This window comes from Molossus molossus, unplaced genomic scaffold, assembly GCF_014108415.1.
Source record: "Molossus molossus isolate mMolMol1 unplaced genomic scaffold, mMolMol1.p scaffold_m16_p_17, whole genome shotgun sequence".
Classification (NCBI taxonomy): domain Eukaryota; kingdom Metazoa; phylum Chordata; class Mammalia; order Chiroptera; family Molossidae; genus Molossus; species Molossus molossus.
In genome coordinates this window covers 51,340,508-51,365,270 of record NW_023425352.1, presented here as the reverse complement: position 1 = coordinate 51,365,270, position 24,763 = coordinate 51,340,508, and the positions used below count along the sequence as shown (strand labels likewise).

At 41.3% G+C, this 24,763-nt stretch overlaps 1 protein-coding gene across 2 annotated transcripts; it reads left to right on the top strand.

The window, feature by feature from the left end:
* The first annotated feature begins 4,424 nt into the window (after positions 1–4,424).
* On the top strand, positions 4,425–22,517 carry SAR1A (secretion associated Ras related GTPase 1A). Of its 2 annotated transcripts, none has more exons than XM_036265145.1 (7): positions 4,425–4,524; positions 8,977–9,050; positions 9,178–9,297; positions 9,736–9,801; positions 13,347–13,450; positions 20,172–20,303; positions 22,036–22,517. In XM_036265145.1, exons 2-7 carry the CDS (start codon positions 8,993–8,995, stop codon positions 22,150–22,152), a joined length of 597 nt encoding a protein of 198 aa, XP_036121038.1. In that variant the 5' UTR covers positions 4,425–4,524; positions 8,977–8,992; the 3' UTR covers positions 22,153–22,517. The 2 variants fall into 2 exon arrangements, with proteins under 2 accessions (XP_036121038.1, XP_036121039.1); XM_036265146.1 differs by lacking the exon at positions 4,425–4,524 and adding an exon at positions 6,452–6,800.
* The last annotated feature ends 2,246 nt before the right edge of the window (positions 22,518–24,763 follow it).

Here is a 24,763-nt window from a genome sequence, read left to right as displayed (position 1 = left end):
TGTAACAAAAGCAAATTAATAAACATAATTTAAAATAAATAAAATAAAAATAAAAATAAAGCAGAAATAGCAAATGATTCTGAAAAAAACAAAACAAAAACAAAACTGTTTACTTTTGGAATTTTCCACTTAATATTTTCAAACCACAGTTGACCACAGGTAACTGAAACTACAGAAAGCAAAACTGTGGATAAGGAAGGCACTGTTGTATAAATGCTATCTTATAGTATTTTTCTTTCTCTGTCTGGCTTATTTCACTTAACATAAATTCCTCCAAATTCACCCATGTTGTTGCAAATGACAGGATTTCCTTCTTTCTCATGGGTGAATATTTCATTGTACATACTGCATCTTTTTTATCCATTCATCCACTGATGGACATTGAGGTTGTTTCCATATTTTGGCTATTGCAAATAATGCTGCAATGAATATGGGAGTGCAGATGTCTCTTCAATGTCCTGTTTAATTTCCTGTGGATATATATCTAGAAGTGGAATTGCTGGATTATATGGTAGCTCTATTTTTTATTTATTTGAGACCCCTCCATACTGTTTTCCACAGTGGCTGCTCCGACTTTACTTTCCTACCAATAGTTCTCAAGGGTTTCCTTTTCTCCACATCCACGCCAACACTTGCTATCTCTTGTCTTTCATATGGTTTCATTTCTCCACTGACTCATTAACTGCCTTTAGCAGATGTAATGTATTTAATGGAACCAGTTTTCAGTTAGGTTTCATTTCTCTATTGATGAACTCACAGTTACTCTCATTTTTATATTACATATAAACCTTAGCTAGTCCTCATAATGGTCTACACAGTGACAAGTACACATGTGGTAGTCTTAAAATAGTTAGCAATTCTTCCAGATGATGATTTGCCCCAAGAATTGTCTTATTTTGAAACATTCCATTGGAGTAGGAAGAGAGGCCGAGGGCCCTCTTTGAGGGCATAGAGTTGAAATCATACTTCCCATAGAATGAAGACAAGTGCTTAGTTACAATCCACAAAATAAAATCAGCTATTTGTGTAGAATTGCCACAAATCTACATATATTTTAAATGAATTTAAATAATTTTTACTTTATAATAAAGTCTTTTTAATTTTGCTCTGTCCTTTCTAATGTCCTTCTTATATTTCTGTGATTTTATCTTTCTTATGGCAAAACTGCTTTATGGCCAATTAGTTATGCAGCGAAAATGTGGCAAAATGCTTACAGCAAAGATGTCTACAACAAAGATGCTTATAGCAAAGATGTTGGACACACTGGCAAAACATTATTTCTGAGTATTCTGTGAGAGTGTTTCTGGAAGAGATCAGTATTTGACTCAGTAGACGGAGTAAAGAGATCAGCCTCCGCCAATGGGTGGGCATCATCCAATCTGTTGAGGGCCTAAATGGAACAAAAACATAAAAGGGCAAATTCTCTCTTTCTTGAGCTGAGACATCCACCTTTCTTGCCCCTGGACATCAGGGTCCTTGGTTCTCAGGCCTTCCCCAGTGGGGGCATGCAGGAGGCAGTCAATCGATGTTTCCCTCACTGTCCCTTCTTTTTTCTCTAAAATAATTAAAAACATTTCAAAATAATAATAAAAATAAAATAGCCTTGCCACCAGTAAACAGGTGAACTTTTGCCTGATGAATGAAAATGGTATCTCAGTGAGTTTTAAATTTATCTTTTATTATTTTCTATATCTATATACAGGATGGAGCAAAAGTAGGTTTACAGTTATTCCTATGAAAAATAATGAGATTAATAAATAAGGGAATAAACCTTTTCCCCATACTCACAACTATAAATCTACTTTTGCCCCTCACCCCATAATCTATAATATCTACTACATTTCTATTATTAGTTTATTGTGTTTAAGAGCCATTTATTTTTCCTTTCCTGTGAATTGTCTGGTTCTAACCTTTGCCTATTTTTCTAACAGCAGTTAATCTTTTCCACAGTAATTTTTCACTTGCCTTGGATGTGATTACATATATTTTTCTCAACTTGTTATTTGTTGAGTGTATAGCAGCATCATTGTTGTTTTAATATAACATATTTCTACTTTTCTGTAGTTACATTTATGAGTCTTTTATGACTTCTGGATTTTCAGTCAAAACCAGAAAGGTCTTCTCCATTCCAAGATTATAAGGAATTCATCCATGCTTTCTTCTTGTTCTTCTTTTTTATTTTTTTTCCTCACCTGAGGATACTTTTTTATTTATCATCAGATAGAGTGGGAGGCAGGGAGAGAGAGAGACACAGAGAGAAACATCTATGTGATAGAGCCACATAGACTGATCGCCTGCCCCAAGACCCAACCAGGACTGGGGACGAACTGCAACCCAGGTATGTGCCCTTGGCTGGAATTGAACCTGAGACTCATTGGTCCGCAGGCCAATGCTCTAACCGCTGAGCTAAACTGGCCAGGGCATCCATCCATGCTTTCTTCTATTTTTCTAGTACTTTTATGGTGTCATTTCAAAACATACAAATCTTTGAATCACTTTGAACTTACTTGGTGTAATATGTGATTTATAAATTTGCCTTTAAAATTTTTTGAGACCCAATTATCCCAACCCTTTTATTATTTATTTTTAAGCACATAATTGAAAACATATTCTAGAAAAATTGCCAACATGCACAACAGTGCCTCTTTCACCTATCACAGAGGTGGGTACACTGAGGCCTGGGACACTTGTCAACTTGCCCAAGGCTGTCCAGCTGTAAGTGGTTTGCAGATCTCCTGAGAATCTGCCTGTGTGCCTCCTTTCCCCTGAGCGGCCCCAATGGTCCCTGTGGTTTGGGAATCCCTCACCTCTTGCAGCCAGACTTCTTTCAGGGCTAGTAATCCGATGCATTGGCTTGCACTGAGGCAGTTCCACGCCTTGAGATGTACACATTGGGTTTCTAAGCCCTATGGACACAGTTCTCCTGGTTTAGCCACAGATGGTGAGAAGTCCCAGAACACAGACTCTGTCAGGGAGGATTCAACCTCAGGATAAAAGGAGAGGAGGTGGTGAGCTTGCCGATCCAGCCCTCTCTGAGTATTGCTGGAGTTGCCAGGTGCTACTTTAATTTTATTTCTGCATATGTTTGGGTCTATTTCTGTGCTTTGTTTCATCGGTTTGTTTGCCGTTTTGTGCTGTAGTACCAAACTGTTTTAACTACTGAGGATCTATAATATGGTTTACTATCTAAGAGTGCTAGTTCCTCCCTCCTCGTTCTTCTTTTTCAGAGCTTGTTTCCTGGCTAGTGTTTTTAGTTCTCCGTTTAAATTTTTGGAACAAACAGGGTGGTTTAAAAAACACACATAACCTATTAATCCTATTAGTACTTTTATATGAATCACGTTGTTGTTGTTTATTATTATTATTATTTTTAATCCTCATCCGAGGACACCCTTCCATTTTTTGTACAGACAGAGTGGGAGGGAGAGAGTGGAAGAGAGAGAGAGGGAAACATCGATGTGAAAGGGACACATCGAGTGGCTGCCACCCGCACGACCAACCAGGGCCGGGGACAAACTGCAACCGAGGTACATGCCCTTAGCGGGAACTGAACCCGGGTCTCTCCGGACCGCAGGCGGACGCTCTAACCGCTGAGCCAAACCGGCCAGGGCTGAGTTACGTTGTTTATAATTTTACTTAGAGAACTGAGATCTTTATGACATTGAGTCTTCCTATCCAAAAATATCATTCATCTTTTCCTTTGACTCAATTTTCTTATTTGTAAAATGGGAGTAATAATACCAATCTCGTAAATAAATGAGAAAATGCATGTGGAGGGCGAGACAATAGGTTCATCGCGGTGCTCACCGTTTCCTAGCCCATGCTTGGGCTGGTTACTTCGGCTCTCATTTGTAAAGCGGGGGTAGTAACGGTATCTGCTGCACAGGACTGCAATGAGGGCCAAATGACACGAGGCATGCCAAGAACTCAGTGCACTGCCTGGAACATAACTTCTCAAAGAATGTTAGTTGTTCTTCTACAACACAGGCTATCGCAGGGCAATGGGACTTAAAGCAAAACCTTTCAGAGATGCACCTTAGGTCGAGGGCTCTCAGGCCAATTCTTCTTTCCCAGAACCTACCTAACCTCCGGTCGCCCCTTCCAATGTCCCCCTTCCGCCGGGGACAGCGGTGGGAACTCGACGGCGACTTCGAGCCACCAGGTGCACCGCCAATCTCCAGGGTGCCCCCCCCACTCTCTGGGCGCCGCGCTGCCACGTCTCGCGCGCCCTGCAAGCCGTACGCGAGGGGGCGTGGCCAGGTCGGGCCCGCCCCCGAGCGCGCCTCGTCACGCCTGAGGCCCGCCCCTGAGCCGCCGGAGTCGCTAGTAGGGCGCCCCGCGGTTGCGGTGCTCCTTGACGCTACGAAGGGGCGGGACTAGCACGTGCCCGGAAGTCCCGGGGGAGGGGTGTTACGTATATCCGGCGAGTAGCTGGCGGTCCGGGTGCTACTGGGCTGTGTGCTCAGAAGAGGGTCGAAGCCACCCGCCGCCACCGCCGCCGCCGCCCGAGGAGTCGTTTGGGTCGTAAGTCGGGTGGCCGCGGCGAGGGAGGGAGCCGGGGCGGGACCGGCTGGGACGGACGACAGAGGAGTCGGGGTGGGGGCAGGCGCAGGCGGGGTGGGGGGGGAAGTGACACGCAGGCGGTTCTGTGGGGCCGCGGGACTGGTTCTGGGCGGGGAGGGACCGACTCGGCCGGGTCCGCTCCGTCCGTGCCTGTCTCTGGGGTATCGGGTCGATCTGCATTACGTTCGGGGGTCTTGCAGCTGCTGGGCGGGATAAGAGTTTTCTTGTCTGTACTGTGCGCTCTGGTTTCCGAAACGGTTTCTCGTCCCCTGTCGCAGAGGAGCCTTGCGTTCAGCCTCGGTGAGGCGACGAGAGACCTTGATTACCCTTGTTTTGCAGACCCGGGGACTAAGGCTCGCCAAGGCACAGTGCACTGGCCAAGGCCCCGGAGATAGCAAGTGTGAGCACGGGAACCAGTTCTCCTGCCTCCTAGTCCCCGTCTCCCCACCCCCAACCCCCACACTTCAGCTGTTATCATCTGATGTCCTTGGTCGAACCTCCTAGTTTCTCCTTCCATCTCCCTCTTTTATCTCCCCTCTGCCTTCATGGCAACATTTCTTCATGTTTGGTGTAGGTTAATGTTTAGTTCACGATTCTAGACGAGCAGCCAGGCATTCTGGTGAGCGTCGACAGCACATTGTCTTGTTAGTATTCTGTCTTGCTCCAGTCTTTTCTCCTTTACCTGATCCATCTGCTTAGGTTGTGACAGGGGTTATGGAGCTTCGCAATGGGTCTGGCCTTTACGTCCTGCAGCTAAGCAGTTTCTTAGCGAGCAGCCAGCTGCTTGCTATGCCAGACCTGTCCGGAATGGTGTCTAAAAGTTGCTCTGAGTAGAAGCAATGAGTATGTACAGGAAGTGATGCATAGGCTTTTATTGGCTAATGGTTAGCCTAGTGCTTTTCCTTTTTATTTATTTGATCAGTCAGTCTTGAAATCAGTTTGGGGTTCTCAAGCAGTGCTTTGGTTGGTAGTTCGGAGCCCTTAAATTGTAGAATATTCTTAATTTGGTATAAGATATCATAGGTGATAGAGTGGATGAAGGATAGAAAATAAATAAAATGCTAGTTAACATACCATTCAAAAGGTGTGATACATTTGTAAGGAAGAAAACTTTATTATTTATTTTTTTAAATCCTCACCTGAGGACATTTTTTGATATTTTGTTCAGATAGAGTGGGAGGGAGAGAGAGAGAGAGAAACATTGACGTGAAAAGGACACGTCGAGTGGTCACCACCCACACGACCCAACCAGGGCAGGGGACAAACTGCAACTGAGGTACGTGCCCTTATTGGGAACCGAACCTGGGTCTCTCCAGACCGCAGGCTGATGCCCTAACTGCTGAGCCAAACCAGCCAGGGCAAGGAAGAAAACTTTAGAAGATTATCATGAGTGTAGTTGGTAGGTTAAGGAAGATTTAAAAAATAATAATAATTTTATTGATTTTCTTTTTAGAGAGAGGAAGGGAGAGAGAGAGAGATGAGATAGAAACATTGATGTGACAGAGACCCATCAGTCGGCTGCCTCCCACAACCTAGGCATGTGCCCCGACCAGGAACCGAACCAGGACCTCTCAGTCCATTGGGTGACAATCCACTGAGCCACACCGGCCGGGCGAGTTTGATGGTTTTTTATTTATTTATTTTTTATTTTTTTATCCTCACCCGAGGACATTTTCCCATTTTTTTGTTCAGGTAGAGTGGGAGGGAGAGAGAGGAACAGAGAGAGAGAGAGAAACCTCGATGTGAAAGGAACACATCGAGTGGCTGCCGCCTGCACTACCGACCAGGGCCGGGGACAAACTGCAACCGAGGTACGCGCCCTTAGCGGGAACCGAACCCGGGTCTCTCAGGACCGCAGGCCAATGCTCTAACCGCTGAGCCAAACTGGCCAGGGCACAAGTTTGATGGTTTTTTAAAAGCAGTTTTGTGATTTTAATTAGAATTTTAAGTGATATTAACAGGAAGAGCTGTGACTTTGGCCGTTAGAGGAAGGTTTACATTCTGGCGCTGTTACTTTTTTAGTTGAACAGTTAAGCCAGCTAACCTAGGAGTTTCAGCATCCTCGTTATGTTAAGAGAGGCCAAGGATCCATGCCCAGCAGGATTGGTGCGAGATTGAAATGAGATGTACATGCAAGCACTGCATAAACTGCAGAACTACTCACAAAGGGGCAACCCTGAGATCTCAAGGATGGAGGCGCCGTGAAATTAGGGTAGCAATGCAACACTCTGTGTCTGGTAAGCGTTTTTATTATTTTTTCAACGTCACCTGCAGAGTTTCTTCAAGCACTCTCCATAGATCATTCTGATGGGAAGAATTATAGGACCTTCTTTAAAGGTCCTATAATTCTTCCCATCAGAATGATAGGACCTTTAAAGAAGGTTTTGTCAAGGGAAAGTAAATTGGAAAATCAAAGTAGTTCATTTAAAATGAAAAATTCTAAGCCCTGGCCCAGTGGCTCAGTTGGTTGGAGTATTGTCCCATTCACTAAAATGAAAAATTTCTTAAAATGGGGTTTCCCCCTTCTCACCTTCTGAGAATTCATCTAGTTGGGAGTACTTCTAAAATGATGTGGTAAAACTGGACAAAGAGTCTGTAAAGTACTGACTACAAACCATTGTAGTGCAAGTGAATGCGTGTGTCGGGTTTTAAAGGAGTGATCAGAGTGAAAGTGACCTAAATGAGAGGTGCTTTCTAAAGGAGACCTGCACTTCTCCAATTGGTAGACTGAGGAAAGTAGGGAAGGATGACTGGTTCGTGGGGATTGCAGAGGAGTGGTACACTGCTGTGTTACTTACCTACAGGGGAAAGCTAAGCATAGGAACTTTGTAAGTGTGTTAAGTCACTGGACTTCTTAAACTGCAGGACAGGTTTCCAGACAAACTGTTATTTCACATGCTAAATTTGTTCTTTCTGCCAAAATATATTTTGATGTTACTGAAAGGGAAAAAAACCTTATTTAGTATCTTCTTATAAAAGTTTTTGCCTTCAGTCTCCACCCTCACTCAAACTCCCACCCTTCATTTTGCCCTCCCTCGTAAGAGCCATAGAAAACAAGCATTAAGCAGACCGTAAAGTTTATAGGTGAGGCCACAGGCCTGATTTAAAAAAAACAACAACAAACAAACAGAAAAACCAGTAGTTGGATGAAAAAGAAAACCTGCATTGCTTCCATTTTCCAATTTGTTTATCTAGCATTCTTTGAATGAAGAATATAGATAGGTTTTTATGGATAACCCTTTTACAAGTTACTACTAAAAGTAATGCAACTGAACTTTTGTTTACTTTTTTTGGAAAAACAGAACTTCCTGAAAGTTTTATTTGAAAGCATTTGGTCACATCTAGTGTAAAGCCTTGTGTTCAGATGCTCTTGATGATGGACAGGAGTGAAAATGGGGGTCTTTCTGTTCACCAAATCTATAGTATTGAGGCAAAAGTTTAGTGTGACCAGGAAATGCTGTCTGAATTAGAAACCTTAACAACTACCATTGGCTCTAGATCCTCCTCACTCAACTTCATTCAGAGGTCCTCTTGCTTATTATCAATGTAGTAGACCTTTTTGTAGTTGTGGGTCATCTTTTGTTTTGTGTAGGCCAATGGGAAACGATAGAAAAAGTGATGTTAATATCAGTACTAATTAAGGTATGTACTTGGCTGGAAAGGTACCATAATGTCCTGAATGAGTATTCTTATTTTAAGAAATTTGTGTTTGTACAGTGGTTAGCTCTTAATTATTCACATTATGAAAGGATTCTCATCTTAGCTGCTTCATGACTCTCCAGAATAGTGGTACCACCTCTTTTATAAGTTGAGACACATATCTGCAAGAGGTGGCTAAATAAATATTGTTTAGTAAGAGACAGCAAAAAGACAATGAAAACACGATGGAAAAAAACCCCAAACAAACAAAAAGAAACGATAACATTGATAAATGCAGCAGGGGCAATTTGTGACTGTTTTTTTAGAACAGTTTATAAGGCTGGGTTAATAATATGCTTTTCGTTCTGGTTAATATGCCCTTCCCCCCATTATTTTCTACTTAATGAATTGATGTGAAATTTTTATACAGATCATTGATGGGACTGATTTCCTAGAGGTTTTGTTAACTGGTAGATAGCAGTGGTGTATTTAGTCAGCAACTTCCTGGAGGAGTGAGTAACAGTAAAAGGGGAAAGTGTATCTTACACTTTTAGTCCTCTGAGTATTGTAGGTTGAAAACTCTTAGAAAATCAGGAGTTTGTGCAGGTCTGAAGACCCCAGAGACTTCCCTCCAGGGTGCAAAATCCTTTGTTTTCTTGTGCCCCAAAACATGGGACTGTAAATATACATCAGGGCCAGGAAATAAGAGTTAACTTCTCCAGAACTATATAACATTCAGAAAGCTAATATTTGCTGCTTTTCTATTTTATACAGGTAGTAAACATTAATAATGTCTTTCATCTTTGAGTGGATCTACAATGGCTTCAGCAGTGTGCTCCAGTTCCTAGGTAAAGCCAATTTCCTTGAAATATATCACAGGTTTCAAATTTTCTGTATTTCCTCCAGTAATTTAAATACAAGTAGCCTTTGATATGTAAAGGGTAAAATTATGTTAACACATTTTTTCTCTTTTAGGACTCTACAAGAAGTCTGGGAAACTTGTATTTTTGGGTTTGGACAATGCAGGCAAAACTACTCTTCTACACATGCTCAAAGATGACAGATTGGGCCAACATGTTCCAACATTACATCCGAGTAGGTTTTAAAATACCAGGTGACCTTTTGATATTTAAAGGTCATTGTCAGAGTTGGAGGATGAATCCCCAATTGCTGTAGTTCTTTTCTTAACTGGGGTCCCAAAAGACAGCTCATTTGAAAAAGAATTCCCTATGGGACACACTCAGGTCACATACCCACAAATCTGAACCTCTGGAACTTGGTCACTCTCTGTTCTCACTAGTCCTGTAACTGGACATGCCTCTCATGTCTACTTCTAAGAAGCAGCAGACACATTGGAGAAAAAGAAACTTGGCTTTTAAAATAATTTTAAGAATTTTTTCACATTTGTATTGTTTTCTTTACAAGATGAAAGCTTTATTAAATTTTGCATTTGTATTGGCTTATAATACTCATAGCTGGGCCTTGTTTGTATGGAGAAGTTTATTTCTTTCTTCCATTTTGATAATTTTTCAGCATCAGAAGAGCTGACGATTGCCGGAATGACTTTTACAACTTTTGATCTTGGTGGGCATGAGCAAGGTAAGGACCGATTCAGTGGAAAGATGGTATTGACTCATGGTTCATTTTGTACTATTTTTTTAAAGCAGTTTGTCATTTTTACCTTTTATTTATTTATTTTTTTTATCCTCACCCGAGGACATTTCTCCATTTTTTGTACAGATAGAGTGGGAGGGAGAGAGAGGAAGAGAGAGAGAGGGAAACATCGATGTGAAAGGGACACACCAAGTGGCTGCCACCCGCACGACCCAACCAGGGCCGGGGACAAACTGCAACCGAGGTACGTGCCCTTAGCGGGAACCGAACCCGGGTCTCTCCGGACCGCAGGCGGACGCTCCAACCGCTGAGCCAAACCGGCCAGGGCCATTTTTACCTTTTAAATTGCTTGCATCTAGGATTGAGATCTTATTACTTTAATGAAGTTGGTTTATTCACTTATTTCCAAATTGTGAGAAGTTTCCTAAGTAACAGAGAACTCCACTTATGTCCAGATTTATTAGTTTCTCTCTGTGTATAATACATATTAATACTTATTTTTCCCAAACCATTTGTGAGTCCAGCTTTTATTCATTAATATTTAATGTATATTTTCTAAGAACAAGAATATTCCCTTATATGATCTTATTAATTATCAAGCCCAGGAAGTTTTATTTCTATCTACCATAGTGTATTTTCCTTTTATTTTTGGTCAATTGTCCCAGTAATCTCCTTATAGCATTTTTCCTTTTAAACATGCACCAATAGAGTATTACATTGTATTTAATCATGTCTTTTTTGTATTCTTTTTCCAATGGAGTGTAAGTATATAGGAAATTAAGTTATTATTTGTAAGTAATTTCAAGCTTGTCAAAAGTTGTAGAAATAATACAATGACTACTTGTGATCACTCTGATCTAAATTGATATTTTTGTATACTCTTCCCCATTTGGGTCAGTTTGTGGAACATTTTTTTCTACCTTCTTGTTCTCAGTACATTTTGTATTACTTGGGCTGTCTCTCTTTAGTTCCCAGATTCCTATCAGGTATCTTGTATGTATTTTAGAGATATATGGAAGGGAGCATCTTTATCTGATGCACACTCGCTTTACATTTGCCAAACCTCTAGGCTTATGAGTAAAATGTTTTAGATGTGGGAGTAAATATTCTGGGAAGGTAGGAAAAAGAACCTATTGAGATTCTTTTAGATTTACTCATTTGTTATTACATTGAGTTGAGAAGTTTCCTTTTGGAACATTAGGTTAGGTAGACTCTAATATAACTTTTTAAAAGTTTAGTTAAAAAATAAAAAATTGGCCCTGGCCGGTTTGGCTCAGCGGTTAGAGCGTCGGCCTGCGGTCTGGAGAGACCCGGGTTCGGTTCCCGCTAAGGGCACGTACTTCGGTTGCAGTTTGTCCCCGGCCCTGGTTGGTCGTGCGGGTGGCAGCCACTCGATGTGTCCCTTCACGTCGATGTTTCTCTCTCTCTCTCTCCCTTCCTCTCTCTCCCTCCCACTCTATCTGTACAAAAAATGGAAAAATATCCTCGGGTGAGGATAAAAAAAAATAATAATAATAAAATAAAATAAAATATATCATAAAAAAAAATAAAAAATAAAAAATTGGTAACTTAATTGTCCAGCCAAAAAATTTTAGCCAAGAGACTGGGAAGCGATCCAAATAATTTTATAGTCAGTGATTTTATTAGCGTATAATTACATTTATTTTATTTATTTAATATTTATCTGCTATAAAATCATATATGTAGTATGATCACAATCATATAAAATACCTGTACAGAAAAAACATTTAAAGAAAATATATAAACACAATAGTGTGTGTGTTTTGATGGAGGATTATAGATTATTATCTTGTTGTTTTTTATAATGAGCTTGTATTATTTTCCTTTGGGTAGGAAAGGGTACATATTGTCTTTTCTGCTTCTTTCAAAAAAATTTATAACTGCTTACCAATTGAAATTCTGAAGTAAAACAGTTATAAGCTGAGAATGCAGAGCTGTGGGTGTTTTTATTTATTTACTTTTTAAAATATGTTTTTATTGATATTTTAGAGAGAGAGAGGAAAGGAGAGAAAGATAGAAACATCAATGTGAGATAGAAACATTGATTGGCTGCCTCCTGTACATCCCCAAATGGGGATCGAGCCCACAACCCGGCCATGTACCCTGACTGGGAATCGAACTGGGACCTCTCAGTCCATGGGACGATGCTCTATCCACTGAGCCACACTGGCTGGACAAGTAGGTGATTTTAGACACCTGAACTGGGAATTGTGTATTATTTGGTGTGATAATTTAGCTTTTAGGTTTTGATAGAGTAAAAAGGGAAATGTGTTCATGAATATAGGTTTGTTTTTTTTGTTTTGTTTTGTTTTTTAATCCTCACCCGAGGACACTTTTGCATTTATCTTCAGACAGAGCGGGACGGAAAGAGGGAGAAAGAGAGAGAGAGAAACATCAATGTGAGAGAGACACATTGAGTGGCTGCCACCCACACAACCCCAACCCGGGCCGGGGACAAACTGCAACCGAGGTACATGTCCTTTGTGGGAACTGAACCCGGGAATCTCCGGTCCGTGGGCTGATGCTCTAACCATTGAGCAAAACTGGCCAGGGCAATATAGGTTTGTTTTGACTGAGGAAAACTTACTTAACAGAAACAGTTTTTCATAATAACCTAGCCACTATTATACAGAAGTTACTAAAGTACTGTACATTTGGAAGTTTCCTTTATATATATAACTTTATAAATCTAACTATTATAAAAGTAGTCTAGACTCAGTGTAATAAATTCAGTACACAATCAGTGTACAAATATGGAAGGTAAAAGTGAAAGTTTCCCTAACCTTTTCTTCCCAGTCCCACTCTTCAGATGTAACCACTATTAACTATTTGACGTAGAGATGCTTCTTTAATCATCCTATTGAAAGAACTAAAAATGAATGGCTTAGAAATGATAATACAGTTAAAGCACTGCTCTTAAACCATTGTCATTTCATGTCATAAACAAAAAAATAAGATCTATAGGGCACACTGAGTTGAATACCAGAGACCAAGGTGATTGGCCTGGGAACTTAAACCACCTGTCAGCCCAGTTTCCTTGAGGGCTGAGCTGATGAGTGTGTCAGTACACTTACACATCAGTTAGTTAGGAATTAACTTGACACTAAAGTTATATGGACAAGTAATTGGCATCATGATATTTTAACTCCGAGGTTGCAAACTAAAATGACTCCAGGGCAAGGAAGTGATTTAAGTGATGAAATTGACTGGGTGTAAGATTGTATGGAGTGGTGGAAACTTTGACAAATCAGACAGCCCAGACCTCATGCAAGGGGGCATGTGGGTAGGTAGGCATGGGATTGCCAGAGAAAATCTGGCAAAAACCCCTGGTTTGGACTATCAGTTTATACCTTCTGTTTTGACTTAATAACGGCTAGAAGTTGGAAAATCATATGGAGTTTAATACTATTGAAATCTGGCCAAGATAGGACCATTTCATAGACCATCAGGTTATTCATTTTCAAAACATATTTTTTTAATTGATGCAACTATAAACTTTGTCTTTTTAGCACGTCGGGTTTGGAAAAATTACCTCCCAGCAATTAATGGAATTGTCTTTCTGGTGGATTGTGCAGATCATCCTCGCCTCATGGAATCCAAAGTTGAGCTTAATGTATGTTTATATTTTTTTCCTTTCTTGACCTGTATTTCTTCTAAGGGATACAGCTCAATAGTGCGAATACTTATTCATTCCAGTTAACATTTGATAAAAGTCCTAGTTATGGGAAGAAAGTGTTTTAAAATCTACAACATTTCTTTTCTTTTTTTTTAAACTTATCTATATTGCTGAATGTATTACAGATGTCCCCCATTTTTGCCCCCATTGACCCCCTCCTCCCCATTCCCACTCCTCTCTTTCCCCACACTGTTGTCTGTGTCCATTGGTTATGCATATATGCATATAAGTTCTTTGGTTTATTCCCCCCCCCCTTTGAGGTTTGTCAGTCTAACAGCCAGTTTGTACTTCTTAACCCCTTCACCTTTTCCACCCATCTCCCCAAACTCCCTCCCATCTGGCAACCAACAAAAAGTTATTTGTACCTATGAGTCTGTTTCTGTTCTGCTTGTTCATTTAGTTTGTAGATTTAGTTGTTGACAGATATGTATTTATTGCCATTTTATTGTTTATATTTTTGATCTTCTGCTTCAAGAAGACCCTTCAACATTTCATGTAATACTGGTTTGCTGGTGATGAATTCCTTTAGCTTTTTCTTGTTTGGGAAACTCTGTATATGTTCATCGATTCTAAATTATAACTTTGCAGGATAGAATAATCTTGGTTGTAGGTCCTTGCTTTTCATCACTCTGAATATTTCTTGCCACTCCCTTCTGGCCTATAAAGTTTCTTTTGAGAAATCAGCTGACAGTCTTATGGGAACTCCCTGGTAGGTAACTAACTGCTTTTCTCTTGCTGCTTTTAAGATTCTCTTTTTAACCTTTTGCATTTTGATTATGATGTGTCTTGGTTTGGGCCTCTTTGGGCTCATCTTGTCTGGGACTCTGTGCTTCCTGGACTTGTATACGTCTGTTTCTTTCACCAAGGTAGGGAAGTTTTCTGTCATTTTTTAAAATACGTTTTAAATTTCTTGTTCTTTATCTTCTTCTGGCACCCCATGATGTGAATATTGGCACACTTGAAGTTGTCCTAGAGTCTCCTTATGCTATCCTCATTTTGTCGGATTCTTTTCTCTTTTTGCTGTTCTGATTGGGTATGTTTTGCTTCCTTATCTTCCAAATCAATGGTATGCTTCTTGGCTTCACCAATTCTACTATTGAATCTCTAAATAATTCTTTATTTCAGTTAGTGCCTTCTTCATTTCTGACTGGTCCTTTTTTATATTTTAATGTTCTCACTAAATTCCTTCGAGTTCTCACTAAGTTCCTTGAGCATCCTTATAACCAGTGTTCTTAACTCTGCATCTGATTGATTGATTATCTTCATTTTGTTTAGTTCTTTTCTTGGAGTCTTCTTCTGTTCTTTCATTTGGGACATCTTTCTTTGTCTCATTTTTTTTTTTTTTTAATCCTCACCCGAGGACACTTCTTTTTCCATTGTTTGTTCAGATAGAGTGGGAGGAAGAGAGAGAGAGAGAGGAACATCTATGTGAAAGGGACAAATCGAGTGGCTGCCACCCATGCAACCCAACCAGGGCCGGGGACAAACTGCAACCGAGGTACATGCCTTTAGCAGGAGCCAAACCCGGGTCTCTCTGGACCACAGGCCGACGCTCCAACCGCCGAGTTAAACTGGTCAGGACTGTCTCCTCATTTTTGACTGCTTCTCTGTGTTTGTTTCTATGTATTAGGAAGAGTTGCTATGTCTCCTAGGCTTCCTAGAGTATCCTATTATAGTAGGTGTCCTGTAGGGTCCAGTGACATAGCCTCCCTGATTACCCAGCTGGGGCCTTGAGGTGCACCCCTAGTGTGGACTGTACACCCTTCTGTTGTAATTGAGTCTTGATTTCTGTTGGCACATCAATGGAAGGGATTTACTCAGGCTGATCAGCTGTAGGGACTGGCTGTGCCCACTGACCACTGACCTCTGACTACCTTGGAGGATCAGCTGTGCAGGGGCCCACCACACAGAGCAAGACTTACTTCAGCAGGGCTCTGGTACCCACTGAGTCTACTCCTTGAGTGTGTCACTTGTGGTGGTGCTTCGATTGGTCTGAAGCTGTCCACTGGGAGTGCTGGCTCTGGGGCAAGGTCAGCTACTGCCTGTGTTCTACCCAGGGCTACCTGGCATAAGCTACAAAGTGATCTTCAGGTGGCTGCTGCTTGTGCTGGGCTTGGAGGTGCCCAGGCAAAGCCAGGTTGTGAACCAAGGCTGGCTGCTTCTGGTGCCAGGCCTGGGGCCACTTAACGAGAGAGATGGGGCTCCCTGAGACCAGATGCTGCTTGTTTGAGAGAATTCAGGAAAATCTGAAGCAGAAAGCAAGACAGGTCAATCCTATGGTAAAGGCACGGGAACCAGCTTGGGTGGGCCCAAAAGTTGCGTGGGGCAGGGCCTCAGGGAATTGTGGGGGGGGGGGTGGGTAGAGCAGTGTGAGCCAGGTTGCTGGAGTCCCAGATAATGGCGGCCATTTGCTGCCCTGGGGAAGGGCTCACCAAAGGAGTAACAGCCTCCAACAGCAAGTCCGTCCAGGAGAAAGCTGCCCTCCAGCTCTCGCTTCAATGCCAAACAACTCAGTTCTTCCCTGTCTCGATGTGGCTTCTTCTTTAATTTGGTAGTTGTAGGACGTTCATTCAGTTTGATTTCAGGCAGTTCTGAATGATGGTTGCTCTGTACTTGTAATTTTGATGTGATTGTGGGAGGAGGTGAGTACTGTGGTTACCTACATTGACATCTTGACCAGAAGTTACAGCATTGCTTTTTAATGCTATAACTCAGCTTACCCGGCCGATGTGGCACAGTGGTTGAGCATCAACCCATGCACCAAGAGGTCACCGGTTCGATTTCTGGTCAGGGCACATACCCAACTTCCAGGCCTGATCCCCAGTGGGGGGCATGCAAGAGGCGGCCAATTGATGTTCTCTCTCATTAATATTTCTATCTCTCCCTCTCCCTTCCTCTCTCTCTAAAATCAATAAAGGAAAAAAAAAAAAAACTCAGCTTGAACTTGAATAAATTAACTTTGTTTATATCTATCATAGGACGACTCTATGTCCAGTTTGCTCAGAACACTCCCCAGTTTATGCCTGTTGTCTCAACATAATTAATGTCTTTGTCTTTTAAATATCACATATGGTCACTCTTTATGATGTGTTGGTGTAGTGAAACCTTAAAAGAGATTAGAGTTCTTGACATTTTTAATCTGCCTTCTCAGTTTGTGCCTGTCCACTCTTGCACTGATGATTTGCCAGACCTTAAGAGTCTGGTCTTAGTCTTCACTTTTGGGGTTGCATACTATCAAGGACTGGCTCACTTTAGGTTTTCTCCTTTTTCAACATTGCATTTCCTTGGCTTGACAATTTCTACAATGTTGCCTTTGTTATCTTTACTGCTTTGCCCTGTGCCTCGTCTTTCTCTGATTTATAACTGTCTCTTTGCATTCTTATTCCTGGCAATTTGAACACATCTCAAGTTTATTTGTAAGTATATTTCTCGAATTATACTTTTGTCTTATGTAGAGTCGCCTGTAGGGCAGTCCTTCCCTTTCTTGACCCCTTGGGTATGGCAAGTCTTTCTTTTCTAAACTCCTCTTTACATTCTTGGTTTTGGTGTTCTCTCTCTGGCTGATACTTCTCAGACTCTTCCTGTTCCTCTGCTTAGCCCTTCAATCTTGTTTTTTCCTCAGGGTCTATAGTTTCTCCTAGGCTGGTCCACGCTACTCCCATTCCTTCATCTGCCACCTACAAGTCAGTGACTCCCAAGTGGATTTCCCTTATCTATACCTCTCTTGAGCTCCAGCCTTATACATAATGCTGCCTACTAGACAGTTCCACCTACTGGTTCTGTTCTCCTGAAGTGGAACTGTTGATCTTCCCCACCATCTACCTGGACATGCAGTCCAGAACCCTTTGGATTACTGTCGATTCCACCACTACCTTGCAACACACTAATAATGTGAGAACTTACTCAGGCTTGTCATTGCCTTACTTAATATCCACTAACAGATCTCTGTCATCTTCAGGATAAAATCCACAAATCTGCCCTGCCTGGTTTGGCTCGATGGTTAGAGTGTCAGCCCATGGACTGAAGGGTCTTGGGTTCAGTTTTTGTCAAGGGCACGTACCTGGGTTACAGGTTCAATCCCTGGCCCTGGTCAGGGTCGTGCAGGAGGCAGCTGGTCGATGTGTCTCTCTCAGATCAATATTTCTGTCTCTCTCCTTCCCTTCCTTCTACTCTCTGTAAAATCAGTGGAAAAATAACCTCAGGTGAGGATTGTCAATAACAAAAAAGTCCACAAATCTGCATAGCACATAAACTCTTTCAAGAGTACCTCTTTTTATTTCTCCAGCTTCTTTTCTGTTGCTTACCTCGAACTACATTTCAAACATAGAGAACAATTTACCCTTCCTTGAGTATGCAGATGTGGCTATCCTTGCCTGGACTTTTCTTCTGACCTCCAACCGCTTTTGCTGATAAATTTCAAAATGTCCTTTAAGAGAACTCAGAGTTCGAGCATGAACACTTCTAGGAATCCTTCTCAGGTTGTTAGACTCTCCACCTCATCAGTGTCTGTTGTCTTTACTGGTTTGTTTTTATAGGTCTCTCCCACCAGACTGTAAACTTAAATAGGAGGGACCTTGTCTTCCTTCTTTGCGAAAACCCTACACCTAGCAAAACATTGGACACAGAGGCACTTTGTTAGTATGAATGAATGACTTCCTTACTCTGATTTTGTCATTTCTTGGAACTTAAGATGGTCAAAACCTGTTCCCCTTTGTCCATTCAATTTTAGTCTCCTTTCCTAGCTTTTCCTGTCCGTGAGAACTAGCTTCCCAGTGCAATATTCGGTCATTCAGATGATCAAAATATATTTCATATCTATATATGTATTTGGTCTTCATGCACAGTTCCTGGAATATCCTAAGTGAGGGGAGCCACATAGGTGTCTTTTGTTACGTTAATGAGGTAGCTTTTAGACCTCATCTAAGGACAGGAGGTAGTTGCCAGGAGACCCAGCCACTTAGAGGTTGAACTTTCAGCCCCATATCCTGGCCCCCAGGGAGGAGAAAGGGGCTGGAAGTTGAATCAGTTGCCAGTGGCCAAGGATTACCTCAATTAGGACTATGTAATAAAGCCTCTCTAAAAAACCAGTGACAGCATTTAGAGAGCTTCGGGATTGGTGAACACATGGAGATTTGGGGAGAGTGATGCACCTGGAGAGGGCGTGGACGCTCCATGCCCTTTCCCCATACGTTGCCCTATGCATCTCTTCCATCTATCTGTTGCCTGAGTTATATTCTTTTATAGTAAACCAATAATCTAGTAAGTAAAATGGTTCTGAGTTCTGTGAGTCATTCTGACAAATTAAACCCCATGGAGGGGGTTATGAGAACCGCTGACTTATACCCTGTTGCTCAGAAGTACAGGTGATAACCTGGACTTGCTACTGGAGTCTGAAGAGGAGCAGGAGTCTTGTAGGACGGAAGCCTTAACCTGTGGAATCGGGTGTTTATCTACAGGTAGATAATGTCAGAATTGAGTTGAATTACAGGACACTCATCTGGCGTCCTGTGAATTGCTTGTTAGCTGGGTACCTCCCCACATTGGAATTGGTACCAGAACCAATTCACCCCGGCTTGAAATCTCTGCCAGCTTTGACTCCTCTTTTGTCTGTTTTATAATTTAAACTTTAGTCTCTTTACTCCAAAATGCCTGCTGAACTATTCATGATAAGCTCCTGTCTTATGGTAGGTCACCGTTTGTTACTTGAGCACTACAGATAGATATTGTGAATTCATTGTACTGAGATTATGTAGATTCTCTTCGGTAACTTCTGGATTTGGGGTCTTTAGGGTCTGTTGCAGCTAACCTCTCAGGCTTTTGTAATGTTGGTCATCCCTTGCCATCCCATTTACTCTGTCATTGCATGTCATCATAAATGTGTTAGTCCAGCCAGATGATACTCCATGCAGCTTCCTGAATTCTTTTCCTACTGTTAAGCCATTGCTTATATTCTTCTTCTTTTCCACCTATCCAAATCCCTCCTTCAGAGCCTAGTTTAGGTTCTATAACTTTGCTAAGACTTTTCCTCAAGCCCACAGTGGCATTTGATTTCCCTAATTGCCTTTTAGTATTTATATTCTGTCCCCCATTCAGTGTGACACTTAATCATGCACTTATCTTACTTTGCTGACATATGTATGAACATAGAGTGAGGATTTCTTGGGGCTAGGGATGTGTCTTACCCTTCCTTTCGTATCCCTGTCAGTGCCTGAGATAACATTTGGTACACATTGGGCACTCGGTGCATACTCGGAGACTTCCAGAGTCATTTTCAAGGCTCTGTAGCCAGAGCACTCATGCTTCTAGGGTTGTGCTCAGTGGGTAGCCCAAGGACGGGCTGTGAGTGAGTGACTCAGCTCGGAGTTAAGGTTGGGGCAGTTCTACTTGTAAATAGACACAGCCTTAAGTTGCCATTGTTTTGAAGCCATTGGGGGATTTTTGCCTAATGTGAGAGTATTTTAAGGGGATTTTTACCTAATATTAAGAGTGTTATATATAATGTCCAGAGTAAACTTTGAGTTAATCACTCAGGTATAAAGATGATTAGATTTTCACTTTGTATTTGATCCCTTAGAGACAAGTGAAAGTCAAGGAGATTTTCATTATCTGATGGGCTTTTATAGATGCCTCACTTACTCTTTTTATATCTTGTCTTCAGGCTTTAATGACTGATGAAACAATATCCAATGTGCCAATCCTTATCTTGGGTAACAAAATTGACAGAGCAGATGCAATCAGTGAAGAAAAACTCCGTGAGATATTTGGGCTTTATGGACAGACCACAGGGAAGGTAAGAGAAAAATTATCAGAGGATATATTATAAAGGAAATTCACAGTTTTTAAAACATTCATGTTTTGCTCTCTAGATTTTACTTGTTTTTCTAAAGTTTAACTGGGCTTAGGATTTGTTTCATTACAGGTAATTTGTAGACTCTCTGAAGGCCAGAACATGTTCTTTCTTTCACTGTTTTCTGATGTGTATGATACGTGAGGATGAAGGGAATGGTACAAAAGGCAAACATCATTTTAAGAATTTTTTTACTATCTTTCAAATTCAACTGTGAGAAATCTCTCTCCCTTTTTTTTTAATCCTCACCTGAGGATAGTTTTCTATTTATCTTCAGATAGAGTGGGAGGGAGGGAGAGAGAGAGAGAGAGAGAGAAACATCGATGTGAGAGGGACATATCGACTGGTTGCTTCCCACATGACCCCAACCAGGGCCGGGGCCGAACTGCAACCAAGGTGTATGCCCTTGACCAGAATCAAACCTGCAGCTCATTGGTCCACAGTCTGACGCTCTAACCGCGGAGCCAAACCAGCCAGGGCTGAGAAATCTCTTTTGAAAGAACTTTCTTTAGGCAGAAATCAATTTTTTTGACTGGAGATTTCAGGTTATAAAGCAGAGTGGTTATATATATATATATATATATATATATATATATATATATATATATATATATATACATACATTACTTTCCAAGCATTGAAATCAAAGCACTGGATAATTCAGTGCTCCTTGCTGAGGAATCTTGGACTGTTATCCCCATTTTGAAGATGGGGAAACTCTGATAGTGATTTGTTCAGGTCTGCATAGCAAGTCAGTACTAAAACCAGGAGTAGAATCCAAGTCTTCTAGGTCAATAGGTTATGTTTTCTCCAGTTTAAAGGGAAAAGCGTGCTTGAGAGAGAAAATTGAAATCAACTATAATTAAGCAGGAATCTTGTTTTTTTTCCAGCTTGGGGTTTTGGCATATTTAATTAAAAATTCTTTCCCTTTCTGGGATCTATAATAACTTTTTTACATGGTACCTTAGTCTTGCCTCTTGGTTATGTATTTATCTCCAGTAATGTTTCTTTAATTTGTTTAGTTTCCCCTCTCCTTGAGTGTTACACATGCATGAATTCTTAATTTCTTCAGTGTAACCTGTTATTGGTGTATATTTCTGAATGTTTGCATTAATGAGAATATCTTTATTTCTAAAAAGTTCCAGACTTCTTTTGTCCATCAGAGAGCATGCTGACACCCAGCCGGTGTGGCTCAGTTGATTGAGTGCTGTCCCATGCACCAAGAGATCGCTGGTTCGATTCCTGGTCAGGGCACATGCCAGTAGGGGGTGTGCAGGAGGCAGCCAGTGATGTTTTTTTCCTCATCAGTGTTTCTCTCTCCTTCCTTCTCTCTCTAAAATTAATAAAAACATATTTAGAAAATAAAAATAAGAGCATGCTGGTTCTGTGGATCCCAGTGGCCTTTGTCTTGGTTTGCTGCCATAACTGGCCGGTGAATGTTGATGTGTTCAAAGCAAATGCTCTTCACAGAGAGAGGCTGGGAATAAGCCTGTGCTGCTTACTCTATCCCGGAAGTATGAAGCCTTGGGGAAGATTTGCTGGCCTTGACCACATTTTTATAATTAATTCCTCCTTAGATTTGCTTTTGAGGAATGGAGAAAGTGGTTTTTGTGAACACTCGTTCAAACCTTTCCGCCGAGGAGGAGCTAACAGCCTTTCCTGATTGTCTCCCCAGGGGAATGTGACTCTGAAGGAGCTGAACGCCCGCCCCATGGAAGTGTTCATGTGCAGCGTGCTCAAGAGGCAAGGCTATGGCGAGGGCTTCCGCTGGCTCTCCCAGTATATTGACTGATGTTCGGACAGTGAAAATAAAAGAGTTTTACTTCTCTGGACTGATCCTATTCACAGCTTCCTCATGAACTTTTCTAATAGAACAAGGAAAGCTCTCCACAACCATGTCTGGCGTTGAGAAGCCAAGAGTCTCTGTCAGCTCTCCTCGCCCAGTGGTGACATGTGCTCTTCTCCACACTGTCGGGAGGTAACACTGCCCCATGTGCTGGTGCAGGTCAGCATCCCAGGACTTGGAAGCTGGCAGGATTTGCCGGGTAAAGCTGTGTGCCATCATGGGGCACCTGAACAGAAAAACACGTCTCACCACTGTGGTTGATTTAAAAAAAAAAGTGATTCTATTTTTTAAAGAAAGGGTTGTTTATGTAATTGGTTTCCCTTCTAACTTTTTGAGTTTACAATTTACTTGGTCCAGAGTTTTCTATTCCTTTTTTTTTTTTTTTTTTTTTAATCTAGTGAATGGCATTTAGATACTTCACAAAATTATGCACAGATACATGTTGGAGGCCAGAGCTCAGTCAAATGAACTTAGTCCTGTTGAGTTAGCAGGTTGGTGAGAGAAGCCCCCTTGTCTAACCGCCTTGTAGTGGTGGCATCACCTGTGCCCAGAGAACTCGGAAAGGGCAGAACCTGGCCTCACAGTTGCAGCAGGTTTCCACTGTGGCAAGCTAGGGCTGTTCCTCATCCCGGAGGGACAGCAGGCTGTCCACTGCAGAGGAGTTCATTATAGAGTGGGTCATTGTAGTATTATTATTGCTTATAAAGTTACAGATTTCAGCCTTTGCTTTGAACTGTTGTGGAGCTTCATTTGTCTTTGTAGCACCTTTTTCATTTTCAGTTATAAAAAGTGACTTTTGCCTCATAAGAGTTAAGAACATTTCTCATGTTGTCATAGACTGCAGGCGTGTCAGTTACCTTTGCACAGATTTTAGGGGGCATTTTTCTGCATAGGAGCATCACACAGGACAAAGTTAACAGCTCAAGGGCTCTTAGTTCTGTGATTGGGGAACTTAAAAATCTGGTATTGTAGTATTTGGTTGAATTTGGAAACGGTTTACTCAGTGTACTTGAAATTTTCTACTTGTAGAATTTGGTTTCTCTGACTGGACTGTTAATGAGGTTTTTATTTTATCAGTTACCAATTTTTTTGGTGTTTGAAGGTTAACATCTGTATCTTTTCCAGAATTTTTTTTTGGTATGAAATTGCCTTTCTCCATTCCACAAATAAGCTGGGGAAACTAATCCAAGAACTTTGTGTAGAGCTGTCCATTTCGAGCCTGTGTCACTTTGTCATTAAGCACTCAGTACAAAAGCTGCCACAGCCCCAGCAGTGTGATGAGGATTATTTTTATAGCTTTCCATTTTCTTAATGTCATCTGTGAAATTGGATTTTTATGATCCTAACCAATTGTCTACCCTTGCAGTAAAAGATGATGGGATAGGAGGTGGTGTTAAGATGAGAGAATATCTTCATTTTTCTTCTAATGAAAAATTAGAGGTAGTTTCCTCCAAGTTGAAAATTGTGATGATGCTGATATGCAGAGGATTGAATTCAGTGGATTCTTCTAATGTGAGGGTAAGGAACTGTGGGTAACCTATTTTTGGGGTGAGAGCATTGATCTTTAGTTGGATTTCCCATTGTTAATAATGTCCTCCGTACTATTAGGAAAGCATACTTTCACTGCCAGGTACCAAATGCAGAGGCCCAGTGGAGTATAAGTCTGGGATGAGCATGATTTTGGTTTATGAGCAAGCATAGCTGGATTAAGACGGTTGTTGGTTTGGAAAGGGGTTAAAGCCTTAAAAGTGAACAAACCTAGTGAATGGTGAATGAGTTAACTTGTATACTTTTAATTTACTTTGGCTACAGGTAATCCATACTTCTCTATCCAGAGACATGAGAAGTATGATTGCTTCAGTGTTAGTTTTCTTGTTTTCCTTTTTCCCTAATCACTTTGTAGCAGGCTAGAAAACTATGGATTCTACGCAGAACAGCTCTTTGTGAAAGTGGTTTATTTTGGCCACTGGAGAAAGGGGATTAAAAAGTCAAGAGGTACCAGTCGTTTCTTGCCCCACATAAAACACTGTTCCTGTAATAATAGAGGAAAGAATCAGCTGTGAGGAGCTTGGCTCCTGACAGCTGGATCAGAGCTTAGTTCAGGAACTCCCACGAATGGAGACTTCTCATTCTGTTTTATCAGAGTGCATATATGTCCTGTTTCAGGGAAAGTGAAACAGTCATTTACAAAAGAAAGTCAATCTGTATCCTAAACATTTTAATAAAAAGTTAAAACAAACTTCTTGTCTCGCTTTTACTTTCTTTTATTTTTGCATTGGTTCTGAGTTTGAACATATGACATTTGTTGTGCTGGGGAAAGCAAAAGTTCTTTCCTACTTTGGGGAAGAAATACATACAATTTTTCTACTAGGGGGAAAAACGCTAAGCCAATTACACATTCCACTAGAAATAATAAAGTTGGTACTGTTTGAGAGCCTTGGAGCATCCGGTGGTCCCAGGGTTGGTGGTCACCTCTGCAACAGGGTAGGGCAGACTTTTGAACAAAATCTTACATTAATGTGGTAGCAAGGACTGGATCCATCTTTAGCTGCTTCAT

Excerpts from the sequence above, each read along its gene's own strand:
- SAR1A (XM_036265145.1), top strand. The coding sequence starts at position 8,993 with ATGTCTTTCATCTTTGAGTGGATCTACAATGGCTTCAGCAGTGTGCTC. Across the intron at positions 9,298-9,735 it reads TGTTCCAACATTACATCCGA|CATCAGAAGAGCTGACGATT; the intron begins GTAGGTTTTAAA and ends ATAATTTTTCAG. Across the intron at positions 13,451-20,171 it reads AATCCAAAGTTGAGCTTAAT|GCTTTAATGACTGATGAAAC; the intron begins GTATGTTTATAT and ends TCTTGTCTTCAG.